Source organism: Apium graveolens, chromosome 1 (genome assembly GCF_009905375.1).
Source record: "Apium graveolens cultivar Ventura chromosome 1, ASM990537v1, whole genome shotgun sequence".
NCBI lineage: Eukaryota > Viridiplantae > Streptophyta > Magnoliopsida > Apiales > Apiaceae > Apium > Apium graveolens.
The window spans coordinates 7,494,149-7,519,352 of record NC_133647.1 but is presented as its reverse complement, the minus strand read 5'-3'; the positions used below and the strand labels follow the sequence as shown (position 1 = coordinate 7,519,352).

Here is a 25,204-nt window from a genome sequence, read left to right as displayed (position 1 = left end):
ACTGATAAGTTATTCATGAAATTTTATAAAGGTTTACAGACTTCTGTTAGTATTATTGTAAGGTCGATATTGTTAAGAATGGTTTTCTTAATAAATATGCTAGGGAAGTTTATTCTGTCAAACACAATATTTAAAGGTTTTATCAGGCTAAATGAGAGTTCATCACTGATTTGAGGCACAATGATATCTTCAGGAATACTAATATATGCAACTGCTTTACCAATCACATTACAAAAAATAGTCCACTGCAATATATGAAATGGACGCCTGATTTCTACCTGGATCATCCTCGCAACACAAGCATTTTATTTGAGTTCCCTCCCCTTCTAGCTACTGTAACAGCAAATCCAAACTAAAGATTTACACATATGAAATAGGGGGATTAAAGCAAACAAGAATATACTTGATTGCTTTGTCTTTCTTAAATTGTAGCCTCTTTATTTATTTCTCAAGGCTTCTAATCTGGATTTAATTAAATTGGACTTTTGGATTAACACATGGAAGCGATCAAAAACAAGCATCGGAAAACTATAATTACCATATGTTTCCAGGAATCTGAACAACAGTTTTGAAATGCCTGGCACTCTTTGTCAAAGTTTGGCTTACAGTGGCTTTCTAAAAAAAAGAGTCGTAACTTTATCTACTATGAGAGTACTAGGTTAATTTATTACTGAACAGCAGGCACACATTGCAAAAAAAAGAGTTTGGTACCCTGGAGTACTGGACCAGTCACGCCCGGAAAACATCACTGCTTTATTTTTCGACCTGCTAAAAATTAACAAATCCTACGAAACAGATCCTAAATTATTATACCGGAAAGAAAGATGTGGGGAAGTAATCTCTGACCACTATATCATCTTACTTCAGATTATAGAAATGCTTACATGGTGAGACGTAGTTCTATATTTTGTTATATACTTGAAATAGACTAGAATCTCTTTGTAGCCTAGGAGGCTATGTCCATTTTTCACGTGTTGAATGGTATACAATTAAGCTGCTATACATTTTTGTTTTTTAAAATAAACTACAGTGTTGTAATTATTTAGTGCTCAGCAGTTTTTTTCAAGTAAACCTTTGATTAGTTTTTCTAAAACAGCCAGCAATGAGATATCATAATAACCAAATTGACTACACGTTATAAAAATGAAGGCTTATTGGTAACGTGGAGAATATTTGGTTGTCAGCTGAAATAATGTGACCATGCATGCAAAAAGAGATCTTTTGGATTACGAAGTGCAAGTACATAATGAATAAAAAGTACAAAGATTAAAGGTTTTAGATCTTTAAGGAAGGAAGAACGGAAAAGAAAGCATGAAGCTGACCTGACTTCTCATTTTACTTATTGTACATGTAAATTATTACTAACCTTAGCTTACTATTTCTGAAACATGCCTGGATAGAATGGGGAAAAAGTAAATGCATGATGATGTTATTCAAGTCTTTTTGAAGCTGCATAAAGAGAAATCCTCTAAGGAGAAGTCCAAAGAGGAGATGTTAACCGAATATAAACGATCAAACAATAGATTTTTAGTATAATTTGCTATGTTAGACATCATTATACTATTCAGTCATTGTATTGTTACTAAAGGAGGTGGTGAAGAATATATGCCCTGTAATTGAGACCTTTTTAACAGCGGTGTAGCCCTGACTTATTATTTATAAGACAGGTCATGATATGATGGGGAAAGAGATAATGCAGAATGATGTAAGATGCAGTATGAGAAGTCCAAAGAGGAGATGTGTTCAGTTGTTATTGTTGTTGTTTTTTATATAAATTTAATTTTTTAAAAGGGTTTAAGTCCAGGATGATATAATGTTTATACCACCTCCGATGTCAAGTTGAGTGGGTGGTTTTAGTTGGTTGCCCAGCAGCTTGGATTCACAAGCGTAGAGATGGAATATGACACATCAAATATTGTTAAGATCATCTAGATAAATAATCCGACCAAACCTACTGAACTATTACTATTAACTACAAACCGGGAGAATAAGAGCAGCAGACCCGAAAATTGCATGTTTTTCTTTCCTTCTTAAGCCTCATCTGCCTCGCGCTACTTCTTTTTCTCTCCCATCATTGACAATCGAGTAGCTATGGAATTCATCAAATGACTCGGGTTGCCTCCAACTGCACTATCAAGGATGTCCCCAGCTAATACCTTCGGAACACCTCTTTGTCAAGATTTGGGTAGAATTTAAAAAAAAAATTCTTCATCTATACCTATAAATAAAATCCATTTTTTTGTAAAAGGAAATTTATTTTTGTTCTAAAAAAATTACTTTTTCTTAATTTACTTGATTGAAGTGTGTTTATATTTTTGAAAAAAATGCAAGTGCATACATATTAAGCATACAAATTCATACATTTTATAGCATTTTTTATCTATTTAATACATCATATATTTTCCAATTTTTTTGAATTTTTAATTTTGGAAAATTATTATTTACAATTTTTTGTATATTGCAAAAAATTCCCGTGTGCAAAGCATAGGCAAGATTGCTAGTTAATATATAACTACCTTAAATCCCGTGCGATGCACGAGTTCCCGTTAATATTTAAAAATATTATTTATCCTGTCATATTTTAATTTTTAAAATAATTTTGTAATTATATAATAATTATAAATTTATAATAAAAATAATAAAATAACTTTAGTAAAATAAGTAAACTCTATCTAGTGGTTTAACTTAGTAGTTTAGAGGATATATAACCATATATATTTATTTCTTAATAATAGAATATGTTAATGGTCATAGTTTAGTAGGATAAGTAGACTATATTTTGTAGTTTAACAATTTAGTAGTTTAGCGAATATATAATACTATTTATTTATTTTCTCTAATAACCAGAATTAGGGAATAACAATTGAACCAAATTATACCTCATTCTGGTTATTATATATTACTAGCCTATAACCCGTGTGATGCACGGACTGATTATAATATTTGTAATTTTATTATTATATTATTTCGTAAAACTAAGTTATAAAAATAATGGATATGTATTATTGAGATTAAGGAAGTTAAAATATTTACGTATTATTTTTTATGTATTATATTATTGAGAGATTCAAAATTTCAATAGTTAAAATTTTTAAAAGTTTTTGCTTTTTCCACAACATATACGGCGGGTGCATGACCTACAGGAAAGTGGGAGTCTTGAATATCAGTTTATATGGATGATTTGCTATTATTTTTTAATTTGTTTCTTGATTTAATAAACATTTTATTAAACTATAATTTGAATTAATAAAATTAATTTTGGAATTGTTTGATTTCCAGCTAAGAAAGAAGTTGAGTGCGCTTAGATATTAAGCTGGATTATAATTCATAAAGTTTGTAGTTATATTAGATACATTATTTATTTATTTTAATTAAATAATATCTGTTTAAATTTTTTTGGAAGGTGTTAACATATTTTTTAGGAAGGTGTTAACCAACCGACCAAACGAAACCATGTTTCGCTTATAATAGTATAGTATAGATAGCTTGAATTTTGTGCGATGCACGGGTTCTCTTTAATATTTTTTTTATTCCGTCATATTATAATTTTAAAATATTTATATAAATATATAAGTATTATAAATTTATAATAAAAATTATAGAATATTTGTGTTCGTAGTTTAGTAAGATAAGAAAAATATGTCTAGTAGTTTAACAATTTAGTAGTTTAGCGGATATATAATATTATTTATTTATTTTTTAATAATAGGATGAATTGTGGTCGTAGTAGCAGACTATGTTTACTAGATTAACAATTTAGTAGTTTAACGAACATATAACACTATTTATTTATTATTTTAATAACCAAAATTAGGGAATAACCGTTGAACCAAATTATACCATATTCCGATTATTATAGTATATAATATAAATAGATATATAATATAGTATAAATATAGATAGATATATAATATAGTATAGATATAGATAGATAATATAGACATAGATAGATACCTGAATCCCGTAAATCTCGTATCACTTTAATCCGACCCAGCCGGGTACCAAAGGAAACAACCCTTGAGTCGATTCGGTTTTCTATTTTTCAATTTCGGATGTAATTGATGTTTATAATACCTCAATCCCGTAGCACGCAGCACTTAGGTTGTGCTCCCGACATTTTTTGGGAGAGAAAAGAAGAGAAGAGATGAGAGGAGAAGAGATGCGACGAGAAGAGAAATAGTAGAGAAAATAAATCAATAGTGTGCTTCCGGGTTTGTGTAAAAAATGAGAGAAAGAATTTGTGTAAAAAAGGAGACAAAGTAAAAAAAAGGAGAATATAACGTGAGAGTATATTTCCAAATGGGAAGAAAGTTTTGAGGAAAAATTATAGAAAATTTTCTCTCCGTGTCATTTCTCTTGTGTCGCCTAGGAAGGAAAATTTTAAATCCTTCAAGACGATCAAATTTAAGAGAACACCTCAAAGATCTTTTTAAGTGTCTGACATTGATTCTGATCTGGGTCTGGGTTAAATTAGTCGAAATGTCAAAATTCGGAGAATTAATGGTGTCCAGAGGGCCTTTGGTGGTTAGCAATTCTATTTTCTTGTTTGTTTTAATGCAATTTTGATGTATCCTACATACCATAATTGTAGTTGCGTAAACGATGATTTGTAGTAATGTGAAGGCTGATTTGTGCTAATGTGACTAGACTATGATTTTTAGCTGGTTTAAAATGCAGAAAAATGACCCATATATTACTTTAGATACGAATTATTGTAAGTTGATTGTGTATGGTAATAGTTTTAGGATGTGAAGTCGAATACCAAAATATATCTAGGCTGCTTTATATTATTTAAAATCAAATAGGTGAATTGTGATTATTAAAAGGGTAATCAATTAATGTACTCCATTTTTAAGAATCGGCAGTTGCACGTGTGAAGAATAGGAGTTGAAATATTGTAATAGGAGTTGGCAATAGGATATATACACTACTTAGATTTTGCACTTCAGAGAAAATAATTACGAAAAGGGAGATTGGAGAACAATTAGATTTCTTACTGAGTATTCAGTATCTGCAGATTGACATGCTCATTAAATTATTTGTTTATTTGCTTACAGAGTGAAGTGGAGCAAGAATATGCTACACCAACTAATTATGGAAGCATGAATAATTCAAGACCAGTATTGAGTAACGTAAGAAGATCTACTTCAGTAAGAAGAGGAGCCAATGAGGTTTGGACTTCATACTTTTACTCGATATACTGAGATATAATTATTTTGTGGAGATTTGTTCAAATCTGACATTATTGTTAATTAGATGTGCTCATCTTTGTAGTATGATGTGGAAAGGGTGTCCCCTAGACTATCAAACTATCAAAAGACAAGGAAGTCGACTAACATTGCATCTAGTGACATTAGACTTTGGAACTTTGATGTTCTAATGACACTTGAGCAATGGTTTGCTTCACTAATGTCATAGTCTGAACTAAAATTTTGTGAATTTGATAAAGTTGCAATTTACATGTTTACTTTTCATACTCCAGGGGACTCGCACAAGAGTGTCATTCCTACAAGTGAAATATATGAAATCTTGGCTGCACCTTCTATTAATTTTTTTATCACAACTAGTTTAGTCTGTGGAGAGTCCTAAATTAAGCCTCTTCTTATGTATCATTTATGCAGTTTTATATTATAACATACTCCTATCATCTATTTATTCAAAGATTTAGGCTGTTACGTATTATGTGTTGTAAATTCTAAACTCTCTCTTGTTCCCTCCTAATTGTTTCTTTTATAATATGCACTTGCCACGTTGTAAGTATTTAATATTTATCAATTCTTGTCTTACTAATTTGACTTTTGGAATCTTAGTCTGATAGTTACGTTTTTCTGTACATTTCCTGCAGTCAATAAGAAGCAATGCTACTGGAATTGCAACTGCAGATGTTACAAGTATTGCTCCCGAATGTTAAAAACCTGGTGCTGTAGAATTTGTTTTGGACATCAGAAGGGAATATGCCACAAAGCTCGAGGAGGTAAGTGTACTACCTCCAGGCTTTTGAGTAGAGTATGATGAAGAGAGGATGGTTTATATCTTTTAGTTTAGACAGTCATAAAAGATCTGTTTGCTCTCTTCAATTTTCCGTATGGAACGTACGAGATTGCATTAGATCCATAATAATGCATTAGCTAGGTGCCTATGTATTTTGATCCTTTAAGTTTATTGATGCAAATTTTGATCTAGTTTGGGTAGGAATGCATTTTTTCTTCTCCATGTCAGCCTAATGCTGATCATGGACTAATTACCATGTGCTTGGTTGATCTTACATGTTTGAGGATGGTTCTCTTGATTTAATCATACAAATAGACTGAAAATGTCTTAATTAATGCAGTCTCAAGAACGGGCTATAAACTTTGATCAGATCTTGCTGTCGAGGAACACTGTGGTCAGGAACTGAGTAGAATACCGAGGAAGACACTTCCAGAACCAAAAGCATCTACTATTCAGAGATCTTACTTAGGAAGTAGAGTAAGCAACTTATTCTGTTTGCCAAAATCACTAAAATATTAAATTATGAAATCAGCTTTACAACTCACAGGGATTGTACTTTGCCATTGTATAAACACGGTGTTTGTAGCGACAATTTGTGTAAGTCCAACGTGGACATTTTACTTGAAAATGTATTAAGTCTCTCTATCTCTCCCTCCAAAATCCAAATATTGTGTTTTTCTTGTCCAATTCAAGTGACACTGTCCTTTTTGTGGTCAACAGTCAACAGACTAGCAGTGAAAGAAAAAGGATGTCAAAACGTTTGACAGAAGAAGCGATGTCATATTTTGATGAATGTGTATCCATATCAACGCTTGATAGTTTTGATTTCTCAGCAGCGGAAGATGCATCTGTGAACTCCTATCGAGATGCAATGCTGATAGGTTTCAGTTCATCCTTTCCTGAAGCAACTCCTTTACTGTAAAATCAATTGTCTCAATCATAAAAAGGTTGAGTTTTATTAGACTTGTGTTCCTATAATCCTTTACTGTAAAATCTACAATAGTAAATTATATTGTATAACCATATCCATATTCAGTGAAGGTTTTAGAATGCTCTGTAATCAGTATTCACTAGGTCCAACGAATATGATAAAGGTGGACATTGGACTATAGGAGCAAATAAGTTGATGGATGTGCTTCTGTGAGTGGAACTGATATACTAAGAGCAACCCCAACCCAACACTATAACACTATAATAGTGTAAGTGTTTGGTGTAAAACCAACTCCAACCCAACACTATAATAGTGTAAAAGTTACACCAAATGAATAATGTGACACCAAATTTGGTGCCAAAATGTACATTTGGTGTAATTATACACCAATTTGGCGTAATTCATAGTTCTAATTATACCCTTGTTCTTGTTAAAAAAAACAAATTCATGCCCAGCATATCCTATTTATATCCTATTACATCCAAACAAGGTATTTGCTTGTGAAAAATTAAGTATATCATATCTCTATTTAGACATTTAGTGTAAAGTATAGTGTAAATGAGTTGGAGTTGGTTGTGTGAATTGTGTAATTTTGACACTAAAATAGTGTAAAAGTTACACCATTTTAGTGTTATGAGTTGGAGATGGTCTAATGATATACTGTTTTCTGATGTGTTTTGATCAATTGCAAGGAAGTGACCTTCTTTAAGCTATGAATGAGGTTTCTGGAATTCGTGGCGAGAGTAAGGCAGAGTAGCTTTAGTTTTTTCACCTTAAATCTATCCAAACTGCATTAGTAGCCCTCAACTATTGTGTTCCCTCTATGCTCATCTGTAACATGGTTCCAGCAGCACTGCCTCTTGTTTGTTGTGATCATGCTGCCATGCAGCATCATATGCATATATTAGAGGCATCATGGTGCAAATCATATGCGTTATATTTCAAACATCTTGCCATTATCTTTTCAGTGGTAGATTAGTTATTTTCCTTGCAAGAGTTTTGGATCTAAAGTAATGGTTTAGTAAAATTCTACTCACCGTTTTACTACGAATTATGCTTCTCTATGTACCAAGTGAGAAGTTCTTATTGATTAATTTTAACCCCTTGACCATTTAAATTTGTTATCCTGCATTTCTCTTTACGTCCTGTCCTCTAGTTTTCCTTTCCGTTTAGTACAAAACATGTGCATGCTGTAGCCCAAAAGCATGCAAAACTATATTCTCTTTTGTTGTCTTTGTGCTTAATAGGAATAATGTCGTCTTTGTGCTTAACAGGAACTGGTTGAGCATGGGCAGTCAATGCATAATGCCAAGGATTATGTTTTAACAGCTAATGTCAGCCCTTTGGTATCTGTAGACAGCGGAGATAAGAATGCAGATTCTGGTAGGAAATCCCAGTTTTCGTTAGCTCGAGAACCAACACTACCACTGGTCTTCAACAAGAGATCAAGAGTTACATAAAAATTCTGTGGTAGACCTTGACAAAGATGACACCAGTTCAAAGATGACAAGTTTCAATAGGGATCAAGAAGGCTTGTTGTTTGACAGAGATCATATAATAACAGAATAGAATCGGGGAGTTTTCATCTCTGTACTGCTGGTATTGGTTTCTTATTTTCACCATTTGCTTCTGTTTTGTGAACTCTGTCTAATTTTGTTGTTCAAATTGCAATTTTCAAAATTAGTCAGCGGTGATGATGAAATAATCAAGGCAAATATAGAATTATAAAAAGGGCTTATCATTATCTCATTAATACATTTAACATCTTGTTTACTCTTTAAATTAAATAATAAATAATAATTTATAACATCCCGATTTATAGAGAAGTTATAACTATAATTTTGCAGGTAGTACTTTATCTATATTAGAGTAAAAATAATTTTAATCTTTAGACTAGTTCCAATATACCTTAAAATAAAGTTTTTTTTACATTATTAAGCTGTCGCAACATACTGAAATTAAGCAGCTAAATGCGTGTTTAACGAAGATAGAATAATGTTAAACATGAAATATGAATAATCATATTTATAATTTGATCAATATAAGGAAGTAGTAGAGGTTAATTATATAATTTTGATAAATTAATATAATAAAATTTTAAAATCTTTTTCTAGAGAAGCTCCATTTTGTTATTTCACCTCTCGGTGTTGTAACTATCCTCCTCAACCCGTAACTTTGACTTTTAGTTGTTTGGAATGGCCGAACCAAGTTACTTTCTTTCATTTCTTGGTAAGTTGTTCTTCATACCTTTTTTTAATGGTATTAGGTTTCATATTTTTATGTTCATACTCTACTTTTTGTGTGATTTATTCATGAGTATTTATGTATGCATGTAGCTAATTTAAGTGTTTTCACTTTTAAGGTGAATGATGAGAATACATAATCATATTTCTCTATCTTTTCAAAATGGATCTGTTTGCAAGTTTAGTTCGGATAGGGTTTTTGAAATTATATATTGCTTTTTACTTAAATACCGTGGGATTATTGGCTTAACCTTTGTTGATTAAATAAAAATGGTAAAAAATATAAAATAATATTGTATTGAGTAGTGACTCCCTTATTTTAAAATATATGATAATTATATTCATATTTTACACTACACTTGTTCGTAATGGTTCTTTCGAAATGATTATTGTTTAGGTAATATTCTTTCTACCCAACATTTAGATTATTAGATATGCATAACCATGAACACTCCAAACTTCTATAGAAATAGCTCTTAATCATAGACTTTAAAGTTGCATCAAGGTTTTAGCGGGGACTTTACCGATTTCAAAGTTAATTTTTTTTTCATCGTAGTTAGAACTCTGACACGAGGAATGGACAACGTGTTACACCGTACATTATACATACAATATCTTTTTGTGAGATGGTAAACTAATATTTACTAAATAAGAGCTACTTCATAATAATTGTTTTGTAAATATAGCATGGAGTGATTAATATCGATAAGGGTTTGCAAAATTTTAACATAATTTTTAGAAGCTCTTTCTTTAGTACTATATGTTTTTCTTTAAACTTTGAGCAGTTTGGTATGGCGTTGATACCAAAATGACAATGGTTGGTTATAAAAAGTAACACAATGTAATCAAATTATGTTTATCAACCCTACTAGTTGTGTGCAGCCCTAGATCAAATTGGCATCTTATTGGAGTTATTTTGTATAAGTTTGCAGCTTTGAAGTTTTGAAATAATTTGTTGCACACTGTTCTAATAATCCCATGCTATTAATCATCCCTTAAGCTATAGAAATACATTAAAAACCCAGGGTTTAGTTCAATACTCATAAATGGAGTACTAATTAGAGTATTAACAAAGAGGGTTGGTGCAGTGGTCGAGCTATTGGTTTCTCTAAGAGAGGTCAAGGGTTCGACTCCCGGCATGTGCGTGAGTTTAACTATAAAAAATGTCATGGTAAAATCATTTAAGAAATGTATAAATATCCAATTTTAAGAGTTAAGCTCTATAACTTCTTTGAACACCTTACATTTTCTTAATGCTTGTAAGAACTCTAATTTTTCTTGATGAGAGCTATATATGTCTTTCAAATTTCCATTTCTATGGTATTTAAAATGTGCAAGTTTGAAATTACTAAATCTACATATGCTTATTGCATATAGACTTTTCTTTTGCTTGGACGATAGATAAATTACCTTTAAAGTTCCATATAAGATAGGCTTTACGTGCATTCCTCGATTAGTTTTAGCTATGTCCTATCATTTGACGATTTTTTCTGAACCATTTGCCTTCAATGTTTGTTTTATTTCCTTCAAAACTTTTTCTTAGAAAAATACCTATGTTATGTAGTTGCCATGGTAGTAAAGATGAATATCTTATCTTATTTTACTATTTCGAAATAACAAATATATATATGGAGTTGCCCTTTTATTTTTATTTTTGCTATAGGTGATGGCGTGTTGTTTCTTTGTTCATTATGACATGCTTATCTAATCAACTCGTTGGTTGATACTTTTGCCTACTGCCCTGATTTATTAAATTTTATTAATTTATTTAGATAGTAGTTGGTGGCTCATCTCTCTCTTTCTCTGCGCCCGAGCGTGCATTTAACTCTTGTTTTACTCGTTTTTGTACTTATATTATGCGAGGCATTGATTGTTTCCATATAGATAAGATACTTAGATAGCGATATTGGGATATCTTTAGCACTATCAAGTATAGATATAACAATTAATTGAGGTATTTCATCTCATCTCAACAACGTAATGACACATTAATGGTTCTTGTTGTAAAGCACTAACATATGCTCATCTTGTTTGTTTTTGGTGATTGCTTAATGTGACAGTTGTATGCTCATGTTGAACCTATATTTTCTTCGGCAATTTAATGACTTTGACGTATGGTGATCTGTAACTGATACACACAATTTTCATGTAATTTCAATGCTACAATAACTGAACAAATAAGAGTCATTGGATAATAATACAAATAAGAGTTAGCATACCGACTTCAATGTACCACTATCTATGTTGGGTAAACAACTCTTACTTGATCCTGATCCTGATATCATGTGAAGTAACCAGCTTACTCAAATCTCTATAAGGATCTTATATTGTATTCTTATATTAATATATAATTTAAGATCCTTGAAGAGATTATAGGGGAACCGGTTACTTAACATGGTATCAGAGCACGGTGTTGGGAGGGGTCTTGGGATCGAGTCCTCCCACCCCAATTGACACCTTAAGGTTTTGGGAGAGTTGGTTGCATAACATAAATACCGGCCCCTTATACAAGTAAGATGGGACACCATAAGATTTTGGGGGAGTTGGTTACTTAACATAGATATTGGTACATTGAAGTCGTTATACTAACTCTTATTTGTATTATTATCCAATGACTTCTATCTGTTCATTAATTATAGCGTGGAAATTGAATGAAAATTGTGTTTACGGTTGGAGATCTCCATCCGTCAAAGTCATTAATTGCCAAAAAGAATAACGTTCAGCATTTAGCTTAAAGGTTGATAATAAAAAGGACAACTCATGGGAGGCAGTACATTCACATCAAAATATTGATCTGATCCTTTGCTCCGCTGCTTTTGGGTAATTTTACGGTGATGAATTTATCTGGTAACCTTGATTTCCTCCCATCTCCTGTGAGGAACGGAGGGGTGGTACCAGAATCTGAACATGAAGCAACCAGAGATGATGATTGTAGCGATGAGGAATTGGATGTAGAGGAACTAGAGAGGAGGATGTGGAGAGATAAAATGCTCCTGCGACGGCTTAAAGAGCAGAAAGGCAAGGCGAGGTTTGATATTGCTAAGCAGAATCAGTCCCCGGAGCAAGCACGAAGAAAGCAGATGTCTCGAGCACAAGATAGTATCCTAAAATATATGTTTAAAATGATGGAGGTATGTAAAGCCCAGGGTTTTGTGTATGGTATAATTCCTGAGAATGGAAAACCGGTCATTGGAGCCTCTGACAATCTTCGTGCATGGTGGAAGGATAAAGTTAGATTTGATAGGAATGGACCTGCTGCAATTGCGAAATACCAAGCCGAAAATTCCATTCCAGGAAAGTGTGAAGACCGCAACTCTGCCTCCCCTGCCCACTCTTTGATAGAGCTCCAGGATACTACTTTGGGCTCACTTTTGTCTGCTCTGATGCAGCACTGTGACCCGCCACAGAGGCGTTTTCCATTGGAGAAGGGAATTGCCCCGCCATGGTGGCCTACTGGAAACGAGGAATGGTGGCCTCAGTTATGCATCACGAAAGACCACGGAATTCCTCCATATAAGAAGCCTCATGATCTGAAGAAAGCTTGGAAGGTTGGTGTCTTAACTGCTGTGATCAAACACATGTCTCCCAACATTGACAAGATTCACAAGCTTGTGCGGCAGTCCAAGTGCTTACAGGACAAGCTGACAGCCAAGGAGAGTGCTGCTTGGCTGTCAGTTATTAACCATGAGGCTTCTTTGTCACCAAAGATGTACCCTGATTTGTGCCCCACAAATTTCATGGTTGGTTGCAGTGGCTCATATCCCACATGTGAGACTAATGATTATGATGTTGATGGAGTGGAAGATATCCAGAAGATTGATGTTGAGGAGTGCAAGCCCCACGATGCAAGAAGTGCTCTCCCAGGAAGCAGGCTGATAGTGCCACCTTTTGCTCCATTTAAGGGAGAGCTTGTCGACCGAGTCATCGAGTTTGCACCAAAAAGAAAGCCACCATCTGATGCACCGCTCATGGCCATGAACCAGAAAGTGTATACATGCGTTTATCCGCAGTGCCTGTATAGTGACTCTCAGTTGGGGTTCCATTATAGAAATTCAAGGAACAATCACCATGTCAGTTGCCCACACCGAATTGATTCTTCTGCTCAATTGCAGATAACTGATGAACTGGTGAAAAAGCCGGCTCCTTCTAATGATTTTGCGGTCAACCTTCTGAACAACAGGGAGAAGATGATTTCTGAACTCATGCCTTCTTATGATGACCATATTCATCAGAGTCAGAACCTCAGCAATAATAATCTTAACATTCTAGGAGATCATAATCTACAGCAGCAAACGTTTCAACTGGATGATAACCTTTTTGAACAGGGTGCAGTGATGGGAGGTAACATTTCTGAAGAAATAAGCATTCCCCAGGATCAACCTATGTTCCCATCAACAGATTCCCAGTTTGGTCAGTGTAAAGAATATGATCCACTCATTGATGCCATTCTTAGTGAAAACCCCTTGGACTTCGAGCTTGGTTCGCCATTCAATTTAACGACAGCTGACTACACTGTGGATTCAATTCCAAAGCATGTGGATTCAATTCCAAAGCAGGACGGGTCTTTTTGGGAAGGCTGGGGTAGTTCATCCGACTTTGGACTCGGATAAGCTTCGGAAGGCAGTTTCGTGTTGTGACGTTATGGTAGGGAAAGTCTCTTGCAATTTCGTTTCTTCTTATTTACTACCTTATGAACTTGGTCTCCTCCTGCAGGTTTAATTTGAATTAGGGTCTGTTTAGGTGTCGTAAATCTGGGTAGGAAACAACCCCAGATTCCTTTATGTGTCTTTATCAAATGTTGTATGTTTCAAGGTTTAATCAGCAATTGGGTGCCTGACATTGCTGTTAAAAGCATAGAGTCTGCCAATTGCATTCCCTTTCGTATAATGCATCTCTTATAGTTGCAATGCTTGTGCTATAACAAAGTACCTATAGAATCAAGGAGATGTTTTGGTGATTTTCAAATCCTAGAGTTTTATTCTAGAATTTGAGCAGTCTGCGAGAATAATCAAAATTCTTGCTTCAGCTCTTCTATTATTGTGTGTGAATGTTAGCAATTCCGGTATGTAAATCGAATAATAAGTGGATACTATATTTTAGCAAAATATTCGCAATAGTACCTTTTAAACGTCATTTCTTCTTTTTCACTTAGCAGCGTGTTACAGATTTCGGAAATCGGAATTATTCGGTTGAGGTAGCGATTTGCGATTTATCGGAAATCGGTCAAATCGGACAAATATTTTTGAGCGATTTATCGGCGATTTTTGAAAAATCGGCCGATTTCTATAACAGAGCTTAGCAGTAGTGTTTTCCAAATGCAACAGCAACCTTCAACTAATCTGTTTAAGAAAAAGTTGATGGGAACCTTTGAGATCTTTAGATGAAACAGTTAGCAGGAACTAAGAATACATATCACAGTTCTTTGTTTTTACTCAGTACTGCATCATCTGACAAATCTCATAATATCATTATCTAGGTAGATAAAAACTTGTTTTTTTAATGTCCAGAATCTTACAGACTTACAAACCTACTGCTACAACATATGAACTAACCAAAGATCAAAACCCTCAACATGAAATTTTCTGTTATCTGCAAATTCTTCATTGGGGGACCTTTGATGCAACGATAGACTTTAGAAAACTGACTATTTATCCGGATCCTATCTAAACGCTTCTCGCTGCGTGGTAGGTAGCTCCAGTTCAGGCCCCAGGTTTTCGTTAAGGGGAGAAAAGTACTGATCCACCATGTCTTTTGAAACTTGTTCTAAGCTTGGAGGATCCCACTGCATAATTTCGAATATATATCAGCAATTTAGCATCATTAAAGGAAGACTTTCTCACAGTTGATGATGCCTACATTTAAATTGCAGGGCTTTCACTGTGGTCGAATAGAGTTCAAGCTCGGAAGAAGTACTAGTGTTTTTAAATAACATATTACCTTCGGGGCAAAATCTTTATCTACCATTCGTGCCCGAACTCCCTGAAGAGAAAAATCAGGATCCACACCAACAAACTGCTAATATCAGATTTTCTACCTCACAGAAATCATTTGTAATCTGCTTGGAGATTCCTTGTAAAGACATACGATATTCACGAATAAGGCACTGATCAAGAGTCTGAAATCTTCCTTCTCGTATCTGAGCCATTTATAACGGGGAGTTAACCTATGAAATATTGATAATTTCTTCAAAAGAAAAAAGTAAAATATACTGAGAAAAATACTGATCGCAGGGCGACTTTTAAGCTCAGTGGTGATGCATCATGAAGTCTCTTTAAGGTTGAAATGCACCATGGATCTCTTGTCCTTGCTGCTTCAACTTCCTAAAATAAACACACACACACAAAAGCTAAAAAAATAAGATCTATAATAACCAATACCAAAAATTATTGTTACAGAGGATAGATCAACAGAAAGTATTCAAGTTCATAAAACCAGTTGCAGACGTATATTTGGGTTATTTCTTATTCAGAACTCCAACCAAACTACACTTTCTCGGTTTAACTTGTTTAAAACTTGAATTGTAAAGATTAAAGAAGACTTGTTTATGCTTCTCAGAGAATCAATGATTTCCTCAACTGTTTCATGGCCAAAACACCTATCAATTGTTTCTGTCCTGAACAAACCAGTAACATGCAATATTATGTCAGCACGTAGCCAGTAATCCATGCTATCTCGGAAATCGTTAAAATTGTAAATAGCAACATATCATTGTGATGTTTCATACTACAAAGATGTCCCACGAACTGACAATAATATATTAATAATCTTTTTTATTGAATCCATAACTTAAAGTAGAGTGCACTAAATTGCAACAATAAGAAACAAAAACGCAGTCACACGCACACGCATGCGCACACACAATATACTTTAGTTACAAAAAAGGTAAACACATATGGTATACCTTTGAATTATATTCATATTATCAGGACAGACAGAGTCACTATACTTTTCCAGAGAAGCCTCAACAACAGACGGATCATCGGTAACTAAGTTTCCTATTTGTTCTTCAATCAGAGGAAGCTTCTGTTTGAACACAGACAGAGTTCGTCCAATATCACTAAAAAGAAGTGGAGAAGAATTAAAAACTGGATCCAATTGAAACTTACTGCATGGAGGGAATAGTGTGTAGCAAGCCCACAGGCACTCATTTCTGCTCCGTTCAACTTGTCCCCTGTTAAAGCTAAGTACTCCCCTGAGAGTGAAAAATAGAAACAATCATCCCTAATTAAACACTGGTAGCAAGATCTTAACTAGTAACTAAATTAATATTTGTGTTCAGATTATGCACTTCGCACAATATGTAGCCATTCCATAAGATAACAGTCTGATTAAAAGATTAAATTTGAGTCCAATTGAAATTGGTAAAGCCTCGAACACCAGAAAAACGACTTGTAACTAGCATACAACAAATCTAATAACAGGAATTGAGATCATAATAGGTCAATTTCTAATGGATAATCATCTAAAAGTATATAAGAGACCACCAAGAATCGTGTTATTATGCTAGATTGTAATGGTATTGTACATTAATATCACAATTAAGATTCTTTAATGTCCCACATGGTTATTGGAATACCAATTACTGGATGCATCCTATGCAAATAGGAAGAAGCTTCCAGGGTCTGGTCTACTTGCAACAAGGGTATATCCCAAAACGATGACACTAATGCCTTCCTAATATGTTGGAGAAATGTTAAATACACGATTCCAAAAGGGTAGGCATTAGGAACTCAATCACAACAATTAATTGGATTCCATGATTCAAGAGAATTTGTTGTGAGAAAGTAAATATGTAGACAATGTTCAGTAAAAAGAGTAGCTTGAACAGAAATGCGAATCCAAGCAATGTGTCCCATTGAAAAAACTATTGTCGAAGATTGAAATTTCTGGATTCCAAATTATCATGTTTGTGTAAATCTTAAAGACAGCATACGGAAAGAACCTACCTAAACAACCAGAAAGATGTGAGAGGTGAAATGATGCACCAGCATCAGGATGAAAACCAATCAACGTTTCCGGTGTAGCAAACACCTGCAAAATCAAAATACAGAATGTCTTAAAAATCACATAGGTCTCACAATTTTACATAGGAAACGTGCTTATTCATGAAAGTGCTTCAGATGATTATTAATAAAACGTGTTTAAGATGATTACTATTTCTTCAAAAGGTAACATAAATAGAGAATGGATTTTTATTTGCTGTAACAGATAGTTCTTTCCTAAAGTAAGAGGATTGAAATTAATGACTTTAGAGTTATTTTTAATGCTTCCGTGATAACATATTTTAAATACAAAGAGCTGTAAATTAAAATAGATAACAAGGGTCAATATGAATAACTAATTCTGTGTGTTCATACAGTTTTATCAGTTGCCACCCGAAATGTCCCTGGAATTGAAATACCAGCTCCCCCACCCATGGTAATCCCATTCAAAAGAGCAACCTGCATTAGTCAGAGAAATGTCCTAAGGGCAATCTTCCTTATTATCTCATCATTTTACAAAAGGATTACCAGATCAAATAAGAAACTGAGAGGGACTAGCACAATAAATCCAGCAGTAAAAACTGTAACTTTGTACTTGTTAAAACGAAATGACAACTCACATGGGGCTTCAAATATGTACCAAGATGGTACATTAAACTGTATAATGTCCAAAAGAAATCTTTTTTAGATATTCACATGAGATACTCATCAATGTATTACAATTTGTATATGTCAGAAGCATCTACTTATTAACAATAGTATAGATAAAAGAAACTCAGGAAAATAACTCCAAAAATTACAAAACACAGTTAAGTTAGAGCTTTGGCCAATGTGTCTGAGCTAAAAAAAAATTACTTCCCACTCCATCCCAAAAAGAAAAAAAGACTGTACCTTTATTTATTAGCTGCCATAGACCAACAATATCACCGCCAGCACAAAAAGCCCTGCCACTGCCCTTTAAAAAGATTAATAATAATACAAGAGTTGTTAAACTATAATGACATGGAGAATAAACAACACAACCATTGTGAGATTACCTTCAAGGCCACGAAACCAACATTCGGGTCATTTTCCCAACCTTCATACAACTTTTGTAGCCTATCCCCCTAAATCACCAATTAATTAGCAACAACACAAAATTTCTGATCATATGCATTCACATATCTAAAGATGTAAATGTAGCACCGGGTAGATTTACCACACGAGTTTAGCTAGCATAAGTCTGCAGATTCATCTAATAAATCAAACACCATAGTTGTTATAATAAAATATTTAATAAAAGGTGATCCACACTGCCATAATATCAATATGTGTACTGATATTACAATATAACATCCCCTCTATTTGTGGACCAAAAATGCTAAGAATAAATAAAGAGTGTCAGTCTTAGTATTTTAATCACTAATGAAGTGCTAAATCTTGTTAAAAATAACAAGAACTATCACACACACACATTTACTCACCACCACTATCATACAAATGATCGAATATAAACTAGGCTACATTAAATTGAGATAATTGCCCAATGATAGTAACATAAAAATAAAATAGGCCCAGTTGAGGGAGGGGGAGAGACAGAGGCAGAGAGATGGGAGAGAGAGGTGGGAGAGAGAGAGAGAGAGGGAGAGAGAATGAGAGAGAGAGGTAGGTAGGGAGAGAGAGAGAGAGAGAGAGAGAGAGAGAGAGAGAGAGAGAGAGAGAGAGAGAGAGAGAGAGAGAGAGAGAGAGAGAGAGAGAGACACCATTGAAGTATTAAGGGCATTAAGAGTGGAGGGTCTATTTAAAACAGCAGTTCTTGAATTCCCACTTCCTTGAACAATCACCTGTAAATTCAATCATCATTTTCAAATACAAATATACAATAAGCAATCAAAATAACAAAAACCCATAAAAACTATCATCGAAACAAGACATAAAAGATGAAAAATCACATAGTTAAGAGCAGGATCATCAAGAACAGCAGCAGCAGCTTTGGTCTGCGAGTTGAGACTTCTAGTAAAGCTTTGAATCATGCCTAAACTTCCCCTGCTCATGCGACAACGCCGCCGCAGAAATGCTGAAACTGAAGATGCCATGTTTATGAATCAATCATATGTATATGTAATAAGTGTTTGTTCTTGATACACAAGTACGATGATGATGCTCTGAATATTACACCCACTTGGCCCTGAACTGGTGCTTTTATACCATAGGAATTATTCAAAAATTTATTGAAATTGTATACTGTAAATTTTAAATATTTTATTAATATTTAATATCTTAATTTAATTTTCAATAAAAAATATTATTTTAAAATAATTTATATCGATAAATCGAATTTTTATAATTTAATAAGAAGAATATTTTAGGATAAATTGGTAAGACTTGCGATTTTTTTATTACAATACTGAAATTAGCTAATGAGTAAATAAAAAATAATTACATTTTGAAAAAATATAATTCAGAAAAAAATTACCCTAAAAGTATGTGACTTGCGCAAAATGATTTTTATTTATGAATTTATTAATGCTGATAAATTCCAAATATATATATATATATAATCTTAAAGTGTACTATTTAATTTAGCAATGATAAATAAATTTACCATGACCCATTTTCTATGCATTTTTCTAGATTATTGAACTATTCAATAATGTTCAATTATGACCCATTCTAATGATAAATTGGTTATTTTTTGAATTTCAAATTACATATGTACGAAAATCATCAGATTCCTTAATTTGTGGCTTTAGTTAAATCAGATAGGTACAAGCTGTAATATCCCGTAATTTTTATGATAATATTAGTAATATAATAATTGAAAAAAAGGATTAAAATTTGATTAGAATTAGAATTTTAAAAATTGAATTAGAATAATGTGTCTAAAATTTGGATCAGATTTTAATAAGGACAACTTATTGTTAAGAAACAGGGTTTTTTAAAGTTATAAATACATCATATTCGTCTTTCTCGTTTTTATTATAATAATTCGTAGGCTTTTATACACAGAAATCAGCAGTCTTGTAAAATTCGTAAAAAAAATCATTGTAAGTCAGCATTGAACAAAATTGGAATTGTGGAGATATTTGAGATTTAAGATATTTCTTATTTGATGGATTACTAAAAATTGACTATGTGATCTAATGTGAATTATTTGTTTGCGTTATTGAGGTAAGTGACTATATGTCGCTTTGCATATTTTGAAACACGAATTATTTGTTTGATTACGTAAGTGAATCTTTATTGCTCCGTATATATTATGTAACATGCCTAGCTTATTACGTGTGATTAAATGTTATCCGGTATTTTTTTAGTTATTATAAGTATGATATGGATTATGTGATTAATAAGATAACGAATTTTCAATTTCCTCAATCTTAGTCGTGTAAAAGAATTAGAACCCGGTCACTGGGTAGTGTGATACAAAGAACATATAACTGGTTTGTGCACGTTCCGGAACACATCGATACCTTGTCAAGCTTCGGTTTCACTTGACGAGGGACATAAACTAGCCCCCATCGAATAAGAATAAAAATTCGGTCACTTGAGAAGTGTGACATAAAGTATAAGATACCGATTACTGGCAAAGTGTGGCATAAGGTGTGATTTAGGACTGTGGAATTTAAGAAAAGATTTTGATTTTAGACTTATTGATTGATTAAGAGTTTTGATTATGTGAATTATAATATGTGAGTGCATCTCTATGATATATCGTGTGCAACTTTGGCATATTTGTTATTGTAACAGCCTACACTTCCGGACTATTAATTCTAAAATTGAAACTAAAATATAATACAATTTATTAATTCAAAACATTATTATAATGGTGACTATTACAAAAGCGCAACTAACAGAAGTCCAGAAGTCAATCTACTCCAAATCTAAATCCTTGAACTTTAATGCTATCCAACTCGAATCCTTAAACAAAACCTGAAATATTAAAAGAATGAGTTGTGAAGCCGAGCAAGAAACTACCGTTTGACGGCTCAAAATAATATTTTATATATTTTTCAAAACATACTTTACACATATTACATATAACATCTATCACATTGGATCACACAAATATTCTACATCAATTAGTACAAGATTCATACGATATATTCTATAACAATTATCAAAACGAAGCACACAACATATTCTACAATTCACATAATCAATATTCTTAATCAATCAATAAAGCTTAAAAACAAAATTTTATCTTTAGTCCCACAGTCCTAAATCACACATTATGCCACACTTTGCCAGTGATCGGCATCTTATACTTTATGCCACACTTCCCAAGTGACCGGGTTCTAATTCTTATTCGATGGGGGCTAGTTTACGTCTCTCGTCAAGTGAAACCGAATCTTGACAAGGTATCGATGTGTTTCGGAACGTGCACAAACTACTTCTAAATTCTATGTATCATACTACCCAATGACCGGGTTCTAATTCTTATACATGACTAAGACTGGGGATTTCTGAAAGTTTGTCATCTTGTTAATCACATTTATCACACTTAAACTAAACAAACAAATATCAAAGAACATCTTATCCCACAACGCACGATACGCTATACAATAATACAGAGCACCGGACAATTACACAATAAATAATTAAGAACGCGTAATCAAACAAACGTTACACAATAATACGGAGCAACATACAGTAACTTACAGAACACGTATGCAAATAAATAATACAGAGCAACAGAAACTTACTTATCTCAATCACGCAAACGGATAATTCACATCAGAACACATATTCATTCATTAGCAACCCATCAAACACGACACACCTAAAATCTCGATCTTCTCCACGATTTCAATTCTGATCAGATCCTTATTTTCCACTTATTGACCATCTAAACGACATTTTCTTGGAAAACACGAATCACGAAAGTTGTAGAGAACGAAAAGACCTTTCCGAAAAGTCCAAGAATCAACAAATTCTGACTTACGATGAATTTTCTATGTAATTTACAAGATTGCTGAATTTTATGATAAAAGCCCCTACGAATTTTGATATTAAAAATGAGGAAGACGAATAGGATGTATTTATAACGATACAAAATCTTATTTCTTAACCTACAAGTTATCCATATTAGAATCTGATCCAAATTTTAGGCCCATTAGTCTAAACCAATTTTAAATCCTAGTCCTTATATAATTTTAATCCTTTTTATTCTATTATTCTATTATCAATCTAATTTTAAAAATTACGGGATATTACAGTCATCGAATATATGTGTAATTTTATGTGATCAATGTTATGTGCTACATGTCTAAATTGGATTTTCGAAAAAGGATATGAAAATATTATTTAGAATCGTTGGACGGTAGTTGATTACTGGGTTTTGCAACTCATCAATCAATATACTCCTAAATTTTGCTAGCACTAAGGTATCCATTTATATTATTGGGTTAACCCATTTACAATATTTAACTAGCATTGTACTTTTATGGATGGATTATCCATTAAATTGGAGCGACCCGCTTCCTTTATAGGTCTTCAAAAAATACAAGACAGAATTATAGGGATTTTTAATCAAGTGATCAAATAACCACTTATCTCAATTCTTTTATCGGGCAATCATGTCTATTTCAAATTCAAAAAAAGTATTAACCATCAACAATCAGGTGTACATGGAAACATGTAATTTTCCTCTACTTTCATTGTTATTTAGGTCTGCGATTGAAGACGTATTCATGGACGCATCGGGTATGATCTCATTTCCTCATCTTTGCAGACAAATATTTTATCTGTTAGACAAATATTCTAATTCAAGATCGAAAACGATTTGAGAAGAATCCATTATCTCCTTCATCCGCTCCGAATGGTATTTCCTTCATGGCATTTTACTATCTAAAAAAGTTCTTTTTCTACATAATTTTTGCACTGTTATTTTTGTAGTATCCAAAAGAAGAATAAGCAGAATGTCTACCACAAGCACGAGCACATACAGTCCTTCTCCAAGATCAACAATCTCTGAAAATTGAGAACCTAATGTTTCTTTGTCATTAAACAGTGGTGTGTGCTATTTCAATTATCTATTAAATTAAGACATATTATATAGTTAGTTTCAATTATTTAGGAGTATATTGATTTGTAGATTAATGATGTATACACAAAATATACATATGATGAATGTTGTTGATTTTTTTACATGCTCGGCGGACACAAAACATTACTTCTCCACCCTATGTAAAGATTTTGGCAACTAATAATTCCTCACAAATAAGTGGTACAACCCAGTTTCATAGCTCCTCAAGTTTGTGTCCGCTGTATGTCATAATTTAAAATTGACATCGTTGGTTATGCTCACAATTTTGAGATTATTAAACTTACAATTGACATATTTGATTATTGTTCCATTGGTAACTTAGCCCTGAAAACATATACTTTGTGTCAATTATCTTATCATAGGATTCAAAGATCGTTGTGTTCTTCCTGCAAATGTTCTTACTCCATCTCAAAGAAGACTGAATGGAATTGATTTTTCATTGATAAGCAGTAGTTCGTCATCAGGTTACTATTCTATCTCACGACAACTCTCCAGTCTTACTACTGTGTTTAAATTCCTTTCAACATGTTCCTCTATTTATGCAGTTGTTTATTATTTGTACTATTAACAAACCTTATAATGTCTTTTAAATGCCCAACGTCTGAGTTTTACACCTTCTGATACAACTAATAAGTTATTCATGAAATTATATGAAGGCTTACAGACTTCTGTTAGTATTATTGTAAGGCCGATATTGTTAAGAACAATTTTATTAATGAATAGACTAGGGAAGTTTATTATGTCAAACGCAATATTTAAAGGTTTTATCAGGCTAGATGAGTGTTCATCACTGATTTGAGGCACAATGATATCTTCAGGATCCTAATATATGCAACTGCTTTACCAATCACATTACAAAAAATAGTCCACTGCAATATATAAAATGGCTACCTGATTTCTACCTGGCTCATCCTTGCAACACAAGCATTTTATTTGAGATTTCTACCTAGCTCATCCTTGCAACACAAGCATTTTATTTGAGTTCCCTCCCCTTCTAGCTACTGTAACAGCAAATCCAAACTAAAGATTTACACATATGAAAGAGGGGGGATTAAAGCAAACAAGAATATACTTGATTGCTTTGTCTTTCTTAAATTGCAACCTCTTTGTTTATTTCTCAAGGCTTCTAATCTAGATTTAATTAAATTGGACTTTTGGAGTAACCCATGGAAGCGATAAAAAACAAGCATCGGAAAACTATAATTACCATATGTTTTCGGGAGTCTGAACAACAGTTTTGAAATGCCTGGTACTCTTTGTCAAAGTTTGGCTTACAGTGGATTTCTAAAAAAAAAGAGCCGTAAATTTATCTGCTATGAGAGTACTCGGTTAGGTAATTACTGAACAACAAACACACATTGCAGAAACAACGAGAGCTTGGTACCCTGGAGCACTGGATCAGTCACGCCCGGAAAACATCACTGCTTTATTTTTCGACATGCTAAAAATTAACAAATCCTGCGAAGCAGATCCTAAATTATTGAACTAAAAGGAATGATGTGGGGAAGTAATCTCTGGCCACCATATCATCTTACTTCAGATTATAAAAATGCTTACATGGTGTGACGTAGTTCTATATTTTGTTATATACTTGAAACAGGTTAGAATCTCTTTGTAGCCTAGGAGGCTATGTCCATTTTTCACGTGTTCTATGGTACACAGTTAAGCTGCTCTACATTTTTGTTTTTTAAAATTAACTACAGTGTTGTAGTTATTTAGTGCTCAGCTGTTTTTTTCAAGTAAACCTTTAATTAGTTTTTCTAAAACAACCAGCAATGAAATATCATAATAACCAAATTGACTACACGTTATGAACATGAAGGCTTATTGGTAATGTGGAGAATATTTGGTTGTCAACTGAAATAATGTGACCATGCAAAAAGAGATCTTTTGGATTACGAAGTGCAAGTACATAATGAATAAGAAGTACGAAGATTGAAGGTTTTAGATCTTTAAGGAAGGAAGAACGGAAAAGAAAGCATGAAGCTGACTTGACTTCTCATTTTTACTTATTGTAGAATGTAAATTATTA

The 25,204-nt window shown here is 33.2% G+C and overlaps 2 protein-coding genes and 1 long non-coding RNA gene across 13 annotated transcripts; 2 read left to right on the top strand and 1 right to left on the bottom strand.

Annotated features, from left to right (window-relative positions):
- The first annotated feature begins 4,335 nt into the window (after window positions 1-4,335).
- On the top strand, window positions 4,336-14,052 carry LOC141660343 (protein ETHYLENE INSENSITIVE 3-like). Of its 5 annotated transcripts, XM_074467331.1 has the most exons (8): window positions 4,336-4,524; window positions 5,058-5,171; window positions 5,846-5,974; window positions 6,332-6,463; window positions 6,539-6,620; window positions 6,712-6,938; window positions 8,197-8,521; window positions 11,226-14,052. In XM_074467331.1, the coding sequence occupies exon 8, from the start codon at window positions 12,000-12,002 to the stop codon at window positions 13,773-13,775; it is 1,776 nt and encodes a 591-aa protein (XP_074323432.1). In that variant the 5' UTR covers window positions 4,336-4,524; window positions 5,058-5,171; window positions 5,846-5,974; window positions 6,332-6,463; window positions 6,539-6,620; window positions 6,712-6,938; window positions 8,197-8,521; window positions 11,226-11,999; the 3' UTR covers window positions 13,776-14,052. The 5 variants fall into 5 exon arrangements, with proteins under 5 accessions (XP_074323432.1, XP_074323428.1, XP_074323422.1 ...); XM_074467327.1 differs by lacking the exon at window positions 6,539-6,620 and having other exon boundaries at window positions 6,332-6,468; window positions 6,712-6,872; XM_074467321.1 differs by lacking the exon at window positions 6,539-6,620 and having other exon boundaries at window positions 6,332-6,468.
- Window positions 14,053-14,613: 561 nt separating this feature from the next.
- LOC141660322 (3-hydroxyisobutyryl-CoA hydrolase-like protein 1, mitochondrial) lies at window positions 14,614-19,276 on the bottom strand. 7 transcript variants are annotated; one of them, XR_012549872.1, is made up of 10 exons: window positions 18,890-18,957; window positions 18,185-18,253; window positions 18,039-18,097; window positions 17,523-17,606; window positions 17,112-17,196; window positions 16,272-16,357; window positions 16,067-16,188; window positions 15,387-15,485; window positions 15,103-15,301; window positions 14,614-14,947 (listed from the first exon to the last, which is right to left on the bottom strand). XR_012549872.1 is itself a non-coding variant. In XM_074467309.1 (6 exons), the coding sequence occupies exons 1-5, from the start codon at window positions 19,220-19,222 to the stop codon at window positions 17,156-17,158; spliced, it is 399 nt and encodes a 132-aa protein (XP_074323410.1). In that variant the 5' UTR covers window positions 19,223-19,276; the 3' UTR covers window positions 16,272-16,357; window positions 17,112-17,155. The 7 variants fall into 7 exon arrangements, 2 of the variants coding, with proteins under 2 accessions (XP_074323410.1, XP_074323415.1); XR_012549875.1 differs by having other exon boundaries at window positions 15,402-15,485; XR_012549874.1 differs by lacking the exon at window positions 18,890-18,957 and having other exon boundaries at window positions 18,039-18,102; window positions 18,185-18,246.
- A 3,421-nt stretch (window positions 19,277-22,697) lies between these two features.
- Window positions 22,698-24,860, top strand: LOC141719075 (uncharacterized). Its single transcript, XR_012574017.1, has 3 exons — window positions 22,698-22,829; window positions 23,535-23,636; window positions 24,537-24,860. It is a non-coding gene; the product is annotated as an uncharacterized LOC141719075 (long non-coding RNA).
- The last annotated feature ends 344 nt before the right edge of the window (window positions 24,861-25,204 follow it).

Excerpts from the sequence above, each read along its gene's own strand:
- LOC141660322 (XM_074467309.1), bottom strand. The coding sequence starts at position 19,222 with ATGGCATCTTCAGTTTCAGCATTTCTGCGGCGGCGTTGTCGCATGAGC. Across the intron at positions 18,971-19,078 it reads ATGATCCTGCTCTTAACTAT|GTGATTGTTCAAGGAAGTGG; the intron begins GTGATTTTTCAT and ends TTGAATTTACAG. Across the intron at positions 17,197-18,038 it reads ATGGCAGCTAATAAATAAAG|GTGTTTGCTACACCGGAAAC; the intron begins GTACAGTCTTTT and ends TTGATTTTGCAG.
- LOC141660343 (XM_074467331.1), top strand. The coding sequence starts at position 12,000 with ATGAATTTATCTGGTAACCTTGATTTCCTCCCATCTCCTGTGAGGAAC.